This window comes from Cygnus olor, chromosome 12, assembly GCF_009769625.2.
Source record: "Cygnus olor isolate bCygOlo1 chromosome 12, bCygOlo1.pri.v2, whole genome shotgun sequence".
Lineage (NCBI taxonomy): Eukaryota > Metazoa > Chordata > Aves > Anseriformes > Anatidae > Cygnus > Cygnus olor.
In genome coordinates, this window is record NC_049180.1 from 18,227,662 (window position 1) to 18,245,437 (window position 17,776).

Here is a 17,776-nt window from a genome sequence, read left to right on the forward strand (position 1 = left end):
ACCTTACTTTGTATGTGACAGGTGCAGAAAGATCTCTAACCATGCCTGGCAGAGATTTAAGCACTGTGTGTGTGAACAAGGGTAATCTGGGCATGAACTTTGGGGCGTGGCCCTGCTGGGGCCGCCGTGGGCTCCGTGGTGAGCTGGCAGGCTTGGAGGTGTGGTAATGCGGGGCTGGGATCCCGTCATCTGCATTCCTCCAGTGTGCCTGTCTCCATCCGACAGCCCCTACCTGCTCCCAGAGGCGGAAGGAGGCAGCGCTCGGTGTGTCCCCCCATCGAGCGTACGATGGGGAGGACGACCACAGCTCAGAGAGCAGGAGATCGCTGCCAGCTCTGCCCCGGCCGCTCCTTGGTGACAAAGACCGTCTGCACCCGAGGGCTGGGATGTTCCCCTTGTCCCTGCTGCGGGCTGCACTGCGGGGAGGTGGAAGCCCAGAGGGGCCCGAGCATCCTTCCTTTGCGAAACCTTTTGTTCCAGAAGGGAGCCGGTGGCTGCGGGGCAAGCAGAGGGGAGGGCGCGCGCTGCCTCTGCACAGCGGCACAGGCACGTTTGGGCACTGGGGCCGCTGCCGGGGGCTGAGGATTTCCAGCAAGTGCAGGCTCTGGGCTCGCATAGACACTTGGGCTCCAATTATAGTGATATCTTGCTCTCAGACCAATTAAAATTTCATAATCTCTCCACCAGCCAGGGTGGACAGAGTGTTATGCCAGGTCAAGAAATATCTTCTAGCTACAGTACTTCTCCAGGAAGTTTTTGGATCCGTGAGGAATAGCACCTGTACAGGACCTATGGAGATGGGCTGTGAAAGCACAGAACTTGCAGCTTCCTTGCAGCTGTTTTTGCAAGCTATTTTATTCTACGTTTGGGGGCAGGAAAATTAAGCTTTGAAATACGAGTTGTAGATAAGGCTGTGAGGAAGCTTAGGATCACAGCCTTAGGTGAAAATAAAGCTGTAATACATAAAGCATTAAAAAGGTGAAGTGTAATGGCAGCCTCCAAAGACTTCCGAACAGCTGCAAGGAAGTCTGCCTTATTGCTGCGATTTGAGCAAGAATTATATGGCGCTAGGAAAGGCCTGCCTCCGATCAGAGAAGCAGCGATGCGGCCATTTCTGCGATACACAACGGACTCTGTTTTAATCAGAGGTAGATGCATTTTTGTTAATAGTGTTTTCCCTTGCAGTGAGACACTCGCGAGCCTCCAAGCACTTTGCAGAGTCGGGGGAAGGCCCTCAGCGGAGCTGGTATGTGGTTGTGTTGCAGCCGTGGAGCAGGTCCTGAGGCCGGTGCTTGCCTCCCCCCTGGGCAGACCTCGTCGGGCAGGAGGAGGCAGCGAGCCCCTCGGTGCCGGCAGCATCCCACCGGGTGCACAGAGCTGCAGCCCTGCCGCCTGCTCCTGCCAGAGCCTTGCGTCGAGTGCGCTGCACTGGGAGATGCTCTTGTCTGCGAGGAGGCTCTGGGGGTGTGGGGCATGGGGTGAGGCGAGGGAGGCTTCTCCGTACCCAGGGAGAGTTTTGGAGCAGTCATCTCCTGCTGCGAGCGGGTGACAGCAGCGGTGCTGCTACCATCTGTTGGTGAGCAGCAGGAAGGGAGCGACCACAAACCCGTCCGTAGCTCGCATCCCGCGTGGCGCTGGGGAGGGTGCTGCCAGGACCTCGCTGAAGGGTTGGGTCAGACATGTCCCTGGGGACGGTCCCAAAGGGCTGTCAGAATTCTGGGTCTCCAAGCATATTATGACACAAATGCCATTTAGGATGGGTCTGAGAGGAGGTTTAGGAACTGCGGTCACAGTGATGGAACGCTTGGGAAGCATCTCCCGGCATCTCCCCTCTGCTCCCTGGTTCTCTGGCAGTGATGGCAGGGACCCGACCGATGTAGTCCTCCTGGAAAAAGCACGAGGTGAGGAAAAGCAATCACTGCAACACTAACAAAGCTGGTCCATCCCAGAGGGATGAGCTGCAGGCGGTCACTGATACATTTACAGGGCTGGGTACCAGCCCGTGTTAATGGCGAGAGCTCCGGGAAGGAATCAAACAGGGAACGAAGTGACGGCGTGGAGAGCTGGCTCTTGGTGCACCCAGTGCTAGCACAGAAGTGGGGAGCTGGGGACAAGCACGGACTGCCGTGCTTCTGTTGAAAGGAATGCCCTTTTAGCTAGGACAAACTGCTTGGCCAGATGTCCCAAATCTTAAATACTAAGATGACCACCACAGGGGGGACCAAGCCACTGCGAACGGTGGCTTTAAGAAGGCATCGGCCTGTGTTAACATCCAGGTGATGCTCGTAGAAACCTGACCCTGCCCTTGCAGGTTCTGTAGGCCCCTGGCAGAGGGCACGACTCTCAGAGGACCAGCCACTGCTGGAGAGGGCATGGCAGCACTCTGAGATGGCAACCAGCCTCGAGCACGGCCCAGCTCATCCTCCAGCTCCCCGCGGAGCAGGACTCCCGCGGTTCCCGCAGGGGTGTGCTGGAAAGGTTGTGAAGCTCTTTTTGTATTTTTAATAACGAGGTGGACAATAACTCTGTTTACAAGGAAATCTGCCTTTTGCAGGAGTGCCGTGTATACCTGTTTCTACAACCCTCTCACAAATGGGAAATTCTTGTTCTGATTTTTTCTGGCAGGGATGTTTTGTTTTCCTGTTGGCTGATGCTGTCTGCTCAGTCTGTGGAGGATTAACCTGTGTGCTGTTGCTAGGTGGCCTTAAGCAAAGAAATAACGCAGATCACACACTCCTGCATTCCTACAGTGTGTAACTCCCTTGTTCAGCAAGATTTCTCTTTCTCCGTCCCTCTCATGTTTCAGGTTTATGGCTGTGGATGTATGTATCAGAGGATGCACATGTAATTTGCACAAGAGTAATGGACTAGAGCCCTCTAAAAGGTCAGTTTTATTTTGACTTGCAACATGTAGTAACTCACTCTTTGCCAGCCCTTTCCATGTCTTAGTTTCTGTTGGTGTCCAAGCCTCCTCCACCATTTTCAGATGTGTTTCTGCCCATCGCAAGGTCTTGGGCTCGTCAGGGACACAGTTTGTCATTGCAGCCTGGAAGGACCCACACCTTCTCGGGGCCACCCTGTGGTGGGACCCCACTGGGCTTGCAACACTTGTCAGTGTATCCCAACATCCATGCAGATACTGAGAGTGGGAAAGAATCGAAGGAAGAGCTTTAAAAGTGATGGCAGGGTGCACAGAACTTTGTGGTCCTGTTCCATGTGTGCATATCCCTGCTAACCTCAAATGGAGAGACCTTAAAGGCACCGAGCTTTTGGGGTGTGATGAAACCTGACCCAGCGTGTCCCTCACCTGTGTCCCGAGGGGGGCTCTGGGGCCTGGACTCCCCTGTGAAACCATCAGCGCCTGCACGGCCCACGCCAGCCATCCGAGTAAACCGACTGTATTCATGTGGGACAGCCTTGCTCACATCCCAGCCTTCTGCCTGCTGTCAGGCCACCAGCTCCCTGTGCTGACTGCTGCTTGGATGGCTCGGAAGCAGCGTTTATTAGCCCTTGCATGCTCTGTGGATGCTGATGAGAACTGGGCAAGCACAAAGCTGTTCCCTGAGTTGGGCTTTACGTTTTCAAGTTTCTTTTCTTGGGAATTCATTTCACCGACAATTTCTGAAATGTGGTTATTCAGAAATCATTGTCTCCTGAAGCCATACACTGGATGATTGAAAGTTTCACACCAGCACCACACCGGCTAGTTAGCAGCCGGACAGGTAGATCCCATCGATTTCCAGGTGTATGCACACAGCAGTTGCCATCGATAATTTCCACATCCAGGCCGCGTTGGCTATGGCACGGTTTGCTCACGGCATTGGAACAGTGCGTCAAAAGCCGACACGGCACAGTCGCGAGCAGAGCTGGCGAAGGCACTCACACTCGCGAGCACCTTTGTTGCTGTCACTTGCCCCCTCTACCCCCGGCCCCAGGTAGGTTTTACGTGGGCCTGTGCCTCCTTCCCAGCTCCTGTGTCGGACCCGCTCGCTCAGTACGTCGGTTTGCATTAGTAGCGTGCGTTTGTCCGAAACGCCCACAGGGCTCTTTTTCTCCTCACACGGCGGGTGGGACTTTTTGTAAAACAGACTCCGATGTAACAATACCTATTTCTACAAAGCTCGAGTTCTTCCCCCTGCAGTTCTCCGGCTGAGTCGCCCCCGCGCAGCCGTGGCACTGGGGATGGTGCCCTGGGCGCGTGGCAGCGGCGCGGGGAAGGGCAGCCCTGGAGCAGGGGCAGGAGGGGCGATGCTGCGGCCAGCTCTGCCACCAGCCGCCTTGGGCAGCTTTTTCCTCCTCTTCCCCCTGCCGCAGCTGTGGCTGCTGGCAGCCTGGGCCCCAGCTCGGAGGGGAGGTGGCTGTGAAGAAAGGGCAGCATCTGGGGCCCGGCCCGGCCCCTGGGGGCCAGGGGGCAGCGGGGCCGGCCCTGTTCCTGGAGCCGAGAGCGCTGTGAGGCGTGTGCCTGCTGACGCTGGCTGGGCTGAAATGCAGGCTGTGGTGCTTCTGGAGGCTTCCTGCGATGAAGCCATCTTCTGCGGCTCTTACCGGGTTCTTACCCATTTTTCTTATTAGGAGAGGACCATGTTCATGGCTAAAAGTAGGAAAGTATGTTAAAAAAGAAAACTGGCGCTGCATCTGTGCAGCTCCCAAAATACTAAGGGTGAGGTTCTGAAAAGGCCCGAACTCACTGGGAATTCATTTCCACGGGAAGTCGACAGGAGCCCAGCGCTGAGCTGGCCTGACCTCATCGGAGAGCACCAGTGCGGTGCCTGCTGCGTGTGCCAGGCACGGTGGCAGCGCCTCGCAGAGCCCACGTGGGATCCCCGGCGTGAGCAAAACTTCCCCGAGGCCTGGCTGGCCCGTGCGGCGCCAGGAGGAGCCAGTCCTCGCTTAGCCAGGCTCACACGGCACTCTGCAAAAGGGGGCTAGTGGAAACCTCGCATCTTTCTGCTATTGATGGCTTGTGAGGGTATGACTCCAGCAGAGTGTGGTCAAATAGATTAACTTCATTAAAGATTCATCACCGAGTAACTGGACATTTAATGTACCTGTACGGCTAGCGTAGCAGCTCTGCACTTTGATTAACAATTTTCCTCACTCAGAGAAACGACGCTCGCATGCAGTAAAACAGTTTTCTGTCCCAAAATCCAGTGGCAGTGCGATCGTCGTTAGCGAGGACCGGTTAATTTTAGGCAGTGCACCCTGTGCAGAGCAGCAGAGGCTCCGTGCGGCAGCGGGGTCGCTGTGCTGCCCGTGTGGTTCAAACCAGACGCGTGTGCCCGCGGGAGAGCTGGGTCCCTGCCAGCACGGGCACAGCAAGTGCCCCGGCCCCAGGGGGCTGGTGCCAGGCGGTGCCGCCACGGGCTCTCGGCCTCGCCGGCTTTTGTTGGGAGCGTGCTGGGAGCGTTTGGGGTTCGCAAACCTAAAGCCCGCGTGTGCTGCTTGAATCCCCGAGCCCCTTTGTGCTCGGAGCAGGCTGCGCCTCGGAGGCGACGGGCTCCTGTCGCTGGCGTGAATGAAGGCGGTCGATGCGCGGCCGAGCCAGGCGGGATGGCGCAGCGCTCGCGTGAGCGGGGCTGGCCGCTGCTCCCTGCCGCCGGCTGCAAAGCTAGAGCTGCCAGCGCTGCGTGCTGCTCTCCCGCCCTCCTCTTCCCCCCGCCGTGCCGCCGCTTTCTCACAGCTCCCGCTGCTTCATTTTCCTCCCCCAGCTCCGGTTGCCATGACCCGCCAGGCTGGCCGCCGGCAGGAATTCGTGCCCCTCCGGCTGCTCCCCGCCGCGCTGCCCCCAGAGCCCCCCCGCGCTGCCCTGGCGGGCACGAAAGCAGAAAGGCACCGGGCTCCTGTCCCGCGGCGTCTCTTCACCGGGGTGTGTTTTCCCCTCTCAAGAAGAGACGCCAGTTGGTCACATCGTGCTGGTCCCTCACGGAGGTGGCTCACAAGCCAGAGGCTGCGCTGGGCTTGGCTGCCTACGCCAGCCAAAGCGAGCCCCGCTGTGTCCTGGGGGGGAGCGGGGTGGCCTTCAGACTGGCCTCACGCCGTGCCGTGCCCTGCTGTGCCATGCCTCGCTGGCACGAGGCGAGGATACCCGTGATGGTGCCGAACTGTGGAACAAGGGCACAAAGCCCAGCGCCGCCCCGCAGTCCCCGGTGGGCTGCCCCGCAGCACCCTCTGGTCCCTGGGCAGCAGCGGTGTCCTGAGCACCGCGCGGGCCCAAGCGTGGGGTTTTCGGCAGCTCGCCGTCTGCCTCTGGGAAGTGCCGTGCGCCAGGGCCCTGAGATTTCAGGGCCTCTTTGGAGGCTACAGCAAGAATTGTGAGCAGCGCAGCAAGTTAAGCGAATAGAAAGAAACGAACAGCAGGTCGGTTGTTTCAAGGGGCATTATGTATGTTTTGAGAATTTGCACTGCTGCATTTAAAAATGTACTTTAGGACGTAAAGAAAAGTCCCTTAAATAAATGTAAACAAACCCCACTCTCTTAATATCCCCTGGCCTCTCCTGTTTTGCCCAGCTGACTGTAAGCCGTTATCACTGATAGATGGAAAGGAACCCTAGTAAGAAAAGAGCAAATGCTGCCAACCACGCGATTTTAAACAGGGCACCAGTAGGGCTGATAATAGGCAAGTGTTCTGTGACCCTTCCAAAAACCCTGTGGAGGGATGAAACTGAGAGAAATCCGTAAAAATCTGGTCTGATTCTTTGGAAACTACTTGACAAATCTTACTGAATTTAGTAGAGAATGAGATATTTTCCCTGGGTTTTTGGCTTCATCTGACATCGTTCAATAGTAAGGAGATAATTTTCTATTAGTTCCTATAGAACTTTTTCACAAGAGTAATAACTGCGTGTTCTCACAGTGCCACCTGCTCCCCACCACAAGCTCATCGCCGTTATCACATCAATTCAGAGGGGGGACCATAAATATCTTAATATTAAAGAACCAACTTTCTTTAAAGCGCTGCTTTCAGAACTGCCTGGGGGTCTGCCTGTGCAGCTGCGGGGTTTGTTCATCAATAGCACCGTGCAGTACGCCGTGTCTTCGTGTGTAATTACAGAGGGAAAGCAGACACAGGAAAGAAGCAAGTGAAAGCTATTAATTTTGTAGAATAGGATTTGATTTGTGTTTCAGTTTTCTTTTCTTTGGTGCAGTGGGAAGGAGCTGCAAGAGGAGGTGACGGCAGCAGTTTGCCGGCCCGTCCCCGAGTCCCCTGGTGGAACACGAAGCTGCTCTTTGGGTCTGGCGTTCCTCCACCGCAGCAGAGGGGACACCGCTCGTCCTCTGGCAGGGACGGCTCAGTACTGGGATGTGTTGTAGCGTGGTGGTGAGCATCAGCCTCGTACCGCCGGGGTTAACCACAAGAAGTTGCCAAAAGCTCCTTGGTGATGGTTTCTTCAGTAGAGATGTTCTTGATGGTGAGAAGGTTTTTGTGCAGAGGGGCAGCCTCTCAACTTGGTGCGTGCTTTCTTAAGAAGAAATAGCAGCATCTGACAGACCAATGCTGGCAGCTTAGAATAATGGCCAAAGACTGCTGGTTTTGTTTGGTTTACGAGGAAACAGAAATGGGGAGAGCTGAAGTGGATGGCCCAAGACCAGAGGAGCCAGCAGCTGGAGGCAGCCCACCACACCCCTGTACATGGCGGCTTCAGCCCTTCTCATGAACCCAGGTTGCGAAGTTGTTGTTTTTTTTTTTCCTTAAGACAAGTCCTCTGGGAAGCACTGCAGACCCATGTCCAACAGAAATGGAAGGGATCCGGAATAAGTAGATGATAGAGAAATACTTTCTCTGAGTTGTGATTAAAAGTACAGAAACACAGTATTTTTTTAATAGTAAACATCATAAGTTGGTAAGTAACATTATGAGGCTATAAGTTATTTTTATGGGAACATTCAGAAGGCAGATGTTGAGCCTGGAAAATCCTGTGTCCTGAAGGTGATTCTGTCATGAAGCACAGATCCTCTGCCTGACTCCCACACCGTTTCCTGGGGCACTTAACTGGAAGGGAGGCTGAAATGAATACTTTGCTCAGCGAGCGATGGAAGGGGAAAAATACCTGTTTGTGTTTGTAGGGTACTGCATGGGCTGTATCTTTAGCACTGTTATCGGTAATGATTGTTTTCCTGTAACTGTGCAGGAGTGTGCATGTGCGATTCCTCCACAGATGGGTATTTTGGGATATTTGAGCTAAATTCAGCGGCAGCGTATGATAGTATTTTTCAGAAAGTGCCACTAACTGCGCCACTTACTCTGTCTTGATTTTAGACTGTCCTATGTCTTTTTTAATAGAAGGAAAAATGATTGATAGAGGTAAGTGCCAGACACTGGTGAAAAAGAATTTGAAATCACCATCATCATTACAAATGTATGAATTGTAATGCCGGTACACGTGGCACGCGTAATTCTGTGCATGGGAAAATGTTTCGCAGTGTAACTTCCCCTTTGTTTTTCAGCTCTCTTGGATAACAGCTTGATCCTTTTTTACTGCAAGTTCCCAAAGCACAAAGTGGCACGCTCACTGGCGCTGGGTCCTGCCTGCAGCCACACCAGCAGCCCTTCGGATGAAGCCTTTCCTCCCTGTGCTCGTCCTCCCTCCGGAGCGCCTCTGGTTCCTGCCTCTGCCACTCTCGGTAGCCTGAATTTCAGGCTGTGTCAGTCCTCTGCTGTGATTGAAACGTGGGATGCCGGTTATTTATTTATGTAAAACGTTCTGAGGCATTAACTCACAAACACCATAGAAACTGGGCTGGTATTGTAGTCGGGGCTTTTATTCAGGTTGTCTGATGCGCTGTGGATGCCGCCTGCCTTTGTGTGCTCCAGTCCCATGTTTATCCTGACGATGCCTTTGTGCTCCCCATTTGACATATTTTACTGTAAATAAAGAGCGACACTGTCTTGCAGCTGTATCCACTGTGACATTCGACTCTCAGCTGAATGAGTGCATTGTGCCATGTGTTTTGGAAACATTATCTCTTTTTAAGAACTAATCCAGGCCTTTAACAGCTTCCTGCGTGTGCCTGGCTGCCTTTGCCATGGAGAGCTCAGGTGCTCGCCCACCTCGGCTCTGCCCAGCTGCCTCCTGCCCCTCGAGCACTGCTGAGGCTGGAGATGGGCACCCCCACCGGCTCTCGCTGCTGTCCCTTCATGCTCTGCTTGGTCTTTTTGTCTGCCTGTAAACCTTCTGATCAGATGCGCTGTCTGGCTTTTCTGGGGGTGTTAGCATTTTGCCACATTTCTCCTAGGTGTTACAAGCATCTCTTATGTCTACATGTGTGACACATTCTTTAATTCAAGGTTGATTCTCTGCTTCACAATTACGATGATTTTCCCTGTGCTGCCTGCTTGTTCAGTGTCATTTTATGGGTTGAAAATATTCCTCTTTTCAACTTTAGAAAGTTTAAATCCTGACTGGGGCTGTGTTTCTTGAAGCAGGCTCAGCCCATTGGGTGCCTAACTCCAGGACTAAGGGAACTAAGGTCCTCCGTGAAGACCCCAGCTTTCAGGAAGTTTTTATTTTTGCTTTCACGCAACTGTGCTATTTTTATGCAACTTGTAATTTCAAGCTAATTCTGACAGACTTTTAAAATAATTATGCCTATATAAAGAAATGTGTAAGTTTTTGCTCTCAGTCCTGAATGCCAATAATTCTATATGCTGCAGAGATACTGGGGGTACTGCCTACATTGCCCCACTGTATGGCCTTGCCATCAGTTTCCTATACCACTGCCAGGGCAGAACTACCTGAGCTGATGTTTTCTGTCTTAAGCATAATTGCTTTGAGAAAACTTAAGCCAAAGTGCTAATATTCTGGATGCTCTCCACCACGTGTGGGTGGAATAATATCACGAGACACTGGCATGCTGTAAGGGCCTTCCAAAGAGAAAAGAGCTGGTTTTCACTAGTGCTGCGGATAGCATCTTCCTGAAAATGTCACCAAACTTTAAAACTCACATGCACGCACACCACGTCCCCCCGGACTGGGGCTCAGCACCTCTGTGTAAGCATGGTGGGACCTCGCTGGGCTTTGGTGGGAAATGGAGGAGGTGCTGCATGTTGGGAAGGTGTCAGTAGCCACCGCCAGCAAACCCCGGCTTTGGACAAGTTGTGCTGAGCTCGGGGGTCCCCCCACATTCTAGGATGGGTTTCCTCTCACCAGCAGCGGCATCGTATATAATATTCACCAGCAGCATACCCATGAGGGTTTCCCAGAGCAGAAAGTGGCGTCCAAATTGCCCCAACGAGCACGGAAGTCGGCCAGAGCCGGGGGAAGGCACTCGGTTCTCTCCCAGAGAGATCAGCTCCGCTTTTTGTGCTTTCATTAAACTTCCCGGAATAAAGAGGGAAGGCACCTGCGAGGAAGCAAGATTGATAGTAGGTTCAAAATGTATTTTTACTGCCCTCTTAAATTACCATATTTAAATTGAATTATTAAATGTATTTTCATTAAATTAGCACACAGGCTGGTGTCATTTGCCTTCAATGTTTTAATAAAATCTGTGAAGCCTTCCCCTGTTATTAGTGTTTTTGGAATGTACCTGTTTGAGTGACGATACGATTTTAAGTGCTGGTGCTGGGAACGGAGCGAAGATGGGTGAGCTCTGCATTCCTCTGGGCGCCATGGCATGGTTCTGGGCTTTCTTTGCTCAGGAGCTGCTGCAGGACCACAAGGCGGGGGGGAAGCGAACCCACGCCCTATACATACATCTGGAGGGGATGCACACGGGACTGGCACGTCGCAAAAATCAAGCTGCAAACCGCTTAGGCACGTGTTGACAAACTCTGTGGGACAAAGATGTGCTTACAGAGCAGGGCCTAGAGGAAGGCTGTGTTTTCTGGGTTTGAAGATAATAGAGAGGGATGAATTAATAATTATATACACAAGTGCTATACTTAAGGACGGATTTACACTTAGTTTTTGAAAATTCTGAACCTGTTTTCCCACTTTCTTTCTCTCTAGCTATAAACTGCCTACCTTTCAGGAGGTGCCAGCATGGACAGCAGCAGTTCCAAGGGTGCTGCAGCTTTGACGACAGACGTGAGAGTAAACGCGTACCACTTCCAGTGGAGGGGCTTGGGATGCTCCGATCAGGGCTCCTCACCTTGCCAGCAGCTGCTCCGAACCAGGTAGGGGCTCGCTCACAAATAAACCTTCTTTTTGGCCCTCTGGCAAGAGAGAAGGTGAAAAATGCTTCTGTTCATTCAATTAAAACAAAACCATACAGGCTTCTTAGTGGTTTTTTTCCTTTTTAAAAAAGGAAGAAGTTGTAGAAACGCTTCATTTTAATCAGGGCATTTACAAATATTTTTAAAAAAGCATGGAGAATTTCAAGGCAGCGCCATGGATGGCAAAGGGACTGAGGACGGTAACGGGGCTTGTGAATTACTCGCCAAGTGGAACGTGTACAACTAAGGTTGAAATCCCCTCTTTGCCTGATTGCACAGGGATTTGAATGTGGGTCTCTGAACTCCTCCGAGAGTGCCCAACTGCCGGCACATTCTGGATGAGAATCTGTCCTGCTGAAGCTGTTCTGCTTTGTAAGAATAATTAAATATTCATTGGGCCAGTGAGAGAACAGAAACAATCTGATAGCCTGGGGAGTAAGGCTCTCCAATAAGACGAGGAAACAGAAGTAATTCAGTTCCTGATCCAACTGAGATGCTGAACGGATATGAATCTAGGGTCATGTTGACCAAATTTGCCAATGATTATGGTTGTTTTTTTCAGGATACAAATATCATGACATTTTTTTTTTCCCCGTCAGCTCTGGTTATGTCTTTATAGAGACGGGTATCACACCAGCTTTTGTAATGCTGAATTTCTGCTGACTAGACTTATCCCCATTTTGTATCGGTGTCAGAACTGGGGCCACAGGCTCTTTAAAAATCCTTCTTTCTCCTGGATTTGCCTTCCTGACCCCACAATTTGATGATGCTTAGTGCAGTGATGTAGAGGAAGTGTATCTTAATTAGAGTGGTGTTATAGGAAACATTTGTTACTGTATGTCCAGTCCGTGGTGGTAATGTGGAGTGATACTGTAGGAGGGAACTGGAAACCTTTATTATAACATTAATAAACCCAACAGTTTCTGACAAACCTTAAGAAAGCAGAAAATCACCACTGAACATCCATCGAAATTTGATGCTGTGCTAACAAACGTCTTCACAGTTACACTCTGAATTCACTGGGTCAAACGACAAACTCACTCCGGAATTATTTGGGTTTCTTTCGGTGTGGGGGAAAAAAAAGAAAAAGAAAAAAGAAAAACAAAGCCAAAGAAAGCCCCGAACCCAAACAAAGCCCCCAGGAAGATGCTTTCCAAGCGCCGAGGACTACCAGGAGGGCAGGCTGCAGCCCCGGCACCCCCCTGCCCGGTGGCAGCGGGCTGCGGGGCTGCCCGACTCCGGGGGCTTCGCTGGGCGCCCAGCGTGACAAGGTTTAAACCATTTCGGATTTTCCTAGAACAGCAAAACGACCCCCCCCCAAAACCCGCCTTCCCGGCGGCGAGGCGCGGGCCGCCCCGGCTCCCGCAGCCCCCCGCGCATCCAGCGGCCGAAGCAGCCCCGTTTGCCCCTTCCTCCCCCTCCGCAGCCGCGGAGCGGCGGCAGGGGGCTGCCGGCGAGCCCCGCAAACTTTGCCCGGCGCCGCTCGTCCCAGCCCGGCCGAGCCAGCCCGGGCGGCCCCCCCCGGCCGCCGCTGGCAGGAGCCGCAGCGGCCGCGGGCGGGGCCCCCCCCGCTCCCGCAGCTCCCCCGGCTCCGCGCAGCTCCGCGGGCGGCGGCGGCGGCGCCGAGTCCGGTCCGCGCTGGCGGCGGGTCCGCGTTTTGCGGGCGGCCGCTGTATTTCCCGGGCCGTCCATGGCTCGGTGCTGTTGGCTCTCTCTCCGTCTGATCGGCGCAGGCTGCGCGGGGCTCCCTACGGGATCAGAGCGCTCCCCCGCCGGGACTCCACTCCTCACATCCTCCTGCTGGGACTCAGCTACATTTCCAGCCAAGCCTGGCTTTATTATGTGTGTCTGCACTGCAGCCCCAGCAGCAAGATCGGGAGGAGGAAAAGGAGCCAGGACAAAGAAAAGAGAGGGAGGCTGGCGAGAGCTAAAGAAAATAAAAACCCAGGGCAGCAGCGGCAGCGGCGATGAAGGCAGGAGCGGTGCCGCCTCGCAGCGGATGACCCATGGAGGCAGCTAGCGGGCCCGGCCTCGATGCGAAGCGGCGCTCACCTCGGGCCGCCAAGTGCGTGCGCGCAGGGGAAGGCGGCGGCGAGCGCGGCCGGCGGCGGGGAGCCCACCCAGCTCCGCGCCGGGCACAGCGCCGGGCACAGCGCCGGGCGGCCGCCCCTCGGCCCCAATAAAGGAGGACTCGGCGGCCTCACCCGCCGGGCGGCGGAGGCCAGCGAGGGAGAGGAGCCCGCGGGCAGAGCCGGGAGGGAAGGGGGGGAGCCGAGCGCGGCCGCGGGGAGGATTTAGGAAAAGCGCAGCCAGGTCGCACCCCCGGAGCGCCTCGCATTGTCGGGGCCGTCGCCGGGCTTATTTTTAGACGCTGATTCTCCCCGCGCCCTCCCTCCCCCCCCCCCCCCCCCCTCCGGAGCCCCGCACGGCTTTTTTGTATTATTCTGAAAGTGCGAGCCGGACTGAGAGCCGCAGGGCGCCTGCAAACTTTAAAGAGAACAAAAAGGCGGGTGGGGGCGCGGAGGGGCTCGGCATTATTTGCACATCGAAGGGGAGGAAAGAAAAAAAAAGGAAAAAAAAGAAATTGCAACTGTTGCGCCTGTGATTTTTTTTTTTTTTTTTTCCCCGGGGGGAGAACCTCTAGGTGCCCGAGGGGGTGGAAAGAGGAGTTGAACTTGCCGCATTGCAACAGGCAAAAGAAGTGAGAAATCAAAATAATCGATCCCGCTGCCGCCGCTTCGCCTCGCGGAGCCGAGCTAAAGTTTCGAGGGGCGCGAGGCAGGGCGAGGGCAGGGCAGGCAGGGGCCGGAGGGCCGGAGGAAGACGCGGCGGCCGGGAGGACGAGCCAGCGGCGCCCGGACATGTCCAGGAGGAAGCAAGCCAAGCCCCGCTCGGTGAAAGGTAAGCGCCCGCCGCCCCGCGCCGCGCCGCGCCCGCCGCCCGGCCCCGGGCACCCGCCGCCGCCGCCGCTCCAGCCTCCGCGGCGCGGCCAATCAGGGCCGGGGCCCGGCTTGGCGGGGATTGCGAATCCCCCCCGCCCCGGGGCCCGGCCGGGCGGGCGGGCGGCGAGGGGGGCGGCCGGGAGGGGGCCGCCGCCCGCCCGCCCTCCATCTTGGGGGCTCCGCGCCCCGCGCCGGGGGCGGGCCGAGTGCCGCCCGGCGGGGCAGCGGCCGCGGCGCCCTCGCGTAATGGCGGCCCCCGGCCCCGCGGCGGGAGGCAGCGCTGCGGGGGCCGCGGGGGCGGGCGGAGCCGCGGCGGGGCCCGGGGGGCCGCGGGAGGCCGGGGGCGGGCGCGGTGCGGGGCTGCGGGGCGGAGGGGGGGGGCGCAGCGGGGTGGCGGACACGGGGAGCGCCGCAGCACCGCCCGCGAAGGGAAAAGTTTGGCGGCGATGCCCGGCCGTCCGGCGCGGCGTGAAGGCGGGGGAGGACGAGACCCGGCGGCCGCAGCCCGGAGCATCTGCAGGGCCGCCGACTTGCTCGGGACTGCGGGAACAATAGCCGGGCCCGGGCGTCAATCAATACGGGCTCGGCGCCCAGCCCCGCGCAGCAGCACGGGCCATGCGGGGAGCCCAGGGACGCTGTGGGGAGGCCGCTCCGGGGGCTGCCGGCCGCGGGGCCCCGCGGCTTTGTCCGCCGCTCGGGGCTTTGTTGTGGAGGCACAAAAGGGGTCGGGGTGCCCGCCAGGAAGCAAAAACTCGGGAGCGATTCGTAATTAAAGAACTCGCGGCTGGACCAAATTAGCGTTGGGTTGGCTCATCGACCAGTTAACGCAGGGATCGAAACCCCATCCGGGGCCATTTTATGTTCTTTCCGAGGTACCCTCGGTTCAGCACATCGCAATGGAAGTAGGCTTCAAATGTTTGTGAAGTTTTTGTGAAGTAAGCCCTTGGTCGTCACACAGAAAGCTTACTCGCTCCCCCCGACCCATCGTCGCCTTGAGCCCTGTGCCGAGCGGCAGCCGCATGGCGTGGCGGTGCAGCGCGGTGCGACCCTCGCGGCCCCTGCAAAGGAGGGAAGGAGAAGGGAGCAGCCCGCGGGAAGGAGAAAGGGCAGAGCCGGAGCGATTTCTAGGAGATGTGCTGAAATAACGTGGCTGGAAACGAAAAGGCTCGCAGGCTGCAAACAGCCACCCAGGCCTCGGGTCACGACTTCCCTGGGTACGGGGATCACCCTGAGCAGGCAGGCCTCTGGAGCCTGGGGTATTTTTCTGTGCTTCAGTGTCACGCTTAACGTTCGGGACGCAGCCGAACGTCAGTGAAACCATATGCGCTCTAGAAGCCCTGTTAATAAACGCTGGCACCTTGTTACATAACGGTATTAGATATTTATGTTTATTCGTTTGTTTTCTACCTCATTACTTTTCAGGCAGTGATCTCTCTCCCAGGCTATTGATGCTGTATAACAAAAATTTATCCCTAACTCTAAGATAGAACAGGTCGCTATTTACAAGAGCATTTTTATGAATTGAAGCAGGTAACTTATTGGCAAGTCACAGCCAAGAAACGTTTTCCATGCAATGTAGAAATATCTAGAATGTCTTTGCAACAGGAAGCTGGGTGAAGCCCGGTTCCTAGAGATTCTAAATATTCCTCTAGTCTCTAGGCACAAAAAACGTGTTTTCAGCTTCAGTATAAACTGGCTGTAAATTACAGGTCTTAGCATGAGCTGACTAATAGGGAATCTAAGGAATGGACTGAATGTGGGTGAAATTTTTGATAATAGGAGGCAACTCATATATATGTATACAGGATATATAATTTCTTCCTTTTCTTATGCCCATACGTATCTTTTGCTTTTAAGAAGTCCATCATATACATTTTGTGGTCTAGGGAGCTGGCAACCCAGTAGATTGCCACAGTACACGTTTCCATGGAAATAATTGAGATGTAATAAATAAAGGCACTCTGAGGTCACAGGTTTCCCAATTCAACTGAGAAGAAAACAAGCATAAATTATGTGGATATGCGTGTAGCATTTAGGACTTCAAACAATTTGCCGGTTTTCTCTTTTCTGTATATTTATTTCACTTTGTATAGTAACCTTGGTATTTATTAACCGCTAGTGAGATTTGCGCATCCTTTTTCATTCAGAAAGATTACATACTAAAATAGAATCGGTGTGTGCCTGTAATGAAAGGGATGATTCTGCATGCAAAAGGCAAGTTGCCTGCGCATTAACTGTGAGTGATGCTGTCTTTGACATTAAGGAAGCAACCGACTCTGACAGAAGTATCAAATGCTGACAACTCTTTAGATCCACGTAATTTAAAATTAAGCAATTGCAAACCAGAACTGGATGGCTGCAAACCTGGGGGTCCTGTGGCCCCACGGTCTGTATGATGAGGCATCTGGTTCAGCCTCGCAGAAAGTTGCAATAATTACTGCAGCTGTAACTCCAGCAGTAGCCATGGAATTTCGCCTGGTGCGGATTCATCACTCGCAACACAACACGCTGCTGATTTGGTTGAACCATCGGTTTGGCTGTGCAGTCCCCAAGGCACTCAGCCCTGGAGCTGATTGCTGGGGACAGGGCTCTCCTTGGCTTCAAGGAAGGTTGGTGCGGGTCAGGCAGGGCAGAACAGAAGTAGGAGGGACCGAGCTTTTGTTGGCTGGCAGGATAAACCATTCGGGGACAACGTGGTGGCAGTGGCTTTGGAGTCATGCACTTGCCTGTTCTGAAGCTGTCCTTCACATCATAGCCAGGCCCATAAAAGTACTTTTCCTCAACACAGGACCTTCCTTTGCCCTGTTGCCAGTAATCTGATCTGCTGGTGGCTTTGCCAGAGCTCTGCAAGGAGAGCTGTACGCTCCTTAGTGCTGTTAAAACGACAAGGTTTGAACCCCAGACCATGATGGAGCAGAGAACATCCCAGCAGTTCCCTGTGCCCCGTTACGAGCGGTCCCAGCCACATCCACGCGGGCACCCTCAGAAGTTCACTGTGGGCCATCAGCTCTGGGGAGAGCTGCCTCCCGTGTTCGCCGTAAGGCTGGAGTGAGGCCGGTGTTAATGGTGCCTGTTGATCAAACTGTAGCTACGGGTTGCAGCCCAGTGCCTCTGGAAGCAATTCTGCGGAAGCGCGGCTGCGAAACGCGCAGGTCTGGTAGCAGAGCCGTAGGTTTCAGGTCCCACATAATGTCATCGAAGAATGACTTGGAGGCAGTTTGTGGGGACTGGGCTGGCGTCGGCACAAGGTTTTCAGCATCAGATGCACTTTGCTTGCCGAATTTGACAGTTCTGCAAATTGCTGTCAGGTTGCAAGGGTGTTTTGTGCATAAACCTGCTAGTCAGTAATCAAACTGTTTTGCAAAAGAATGCACTAATTAAGTCTAGATTTGTTATCCTACTTGAAGTTGCAGAATTGTTGTCATATTTTTTTGCTTTCAGTTGGCAAAAATGCTGATAGAAACTTTTGATTCACACCCTACCTGCCTCATTTGTGTCAGTCAAGGGAAAAAAAAAAAAGGGGTCGTTCACTACTTCGTTATCTGCAAAGTAAATAAAAATACTTCAGCCATTTGCTGAGTTCCAATTAGTTGATTGCTATGAATGATCTTCTTTAAAGGAATGCTGTTTTACCTATCTGCTCATACAAAGGTTTGATTTTTAATGTCTCGTGAAAAGG

General features: G+C 54.2%; 1 protein-coding gene and 2 long non-coding RNA genes across 8 annotated transcripts in view; 2 read left to right on the forward strand and 1 right to left on the reverse strand.

The window, feature by feature from the left end:
- Positions 1–991: 991 nt before the first annotated feature.
- Positions 992–11,024, forward strand: LOC121076804. Of its 4 annotated transcripts, none has more exons than XR_005823727.1 (4): positions 992–1,901; positions 2,807–2,884; positions 7,146–7,318; positions 10,950–11,024. It is a non-coding gene; the product is annotated as an uncharacterized LOC121076804 (long non-coding RNA). The 4 variants fall into 4 exon arrangements; XR_005823725.1 differs by lacking the exon at positions 10,950–11,024 and adding an exon at positions 8,446–8,891 and having other exon boundaries at positions 993–1,901; XR_005823728.1 differs by lacking the exons at positions 7,146–7,318; positions 10,950–11,024 and adding an exon at positions 4,573–5,757 and having other exon boundaries at positions 1,008–1,901.
- Positions 9,024–11,107, reverse strand: LOC121076806. Its single transcript, XR_005823732.1, has 3 exons — positions 10,965–11,107; positions 10,528–10,771; positions 9,024–10,341 (listed from the first exon to the last, which is right to left on the reverse strand). It is a non-coding gene; the product is annotated as an uncharacterized LOC121076806 (long non-coding RNA).
- Positions 11,108–12,821: 1,714 nt separating this feature from the next.
- ZNF423 (zinc finger protein 423) overlaps positions 12,822–17,776 on the forward strand; it is a 214,601-nt gene continuing 209,646 nt past the window's right edge. Inside the window, exon 1 of one of the 3 annotated variants that reach the window (XM_040570936.1) lies at positions 12,822–14,056. In XM_040570936.1, the coding sequence (XP_040426870.1) occupies positions 14,017–14,056 (40 nt within the window). In that variant the 5' untranslated portion in view covers positions 12,822–14,016. The remainder of the gene's footprint in view (positions 14,057–17,776) is intronic. The other 2 variants (XM_040570935.1, XM_040570938.1) reach the window with 2 other exon arrangements.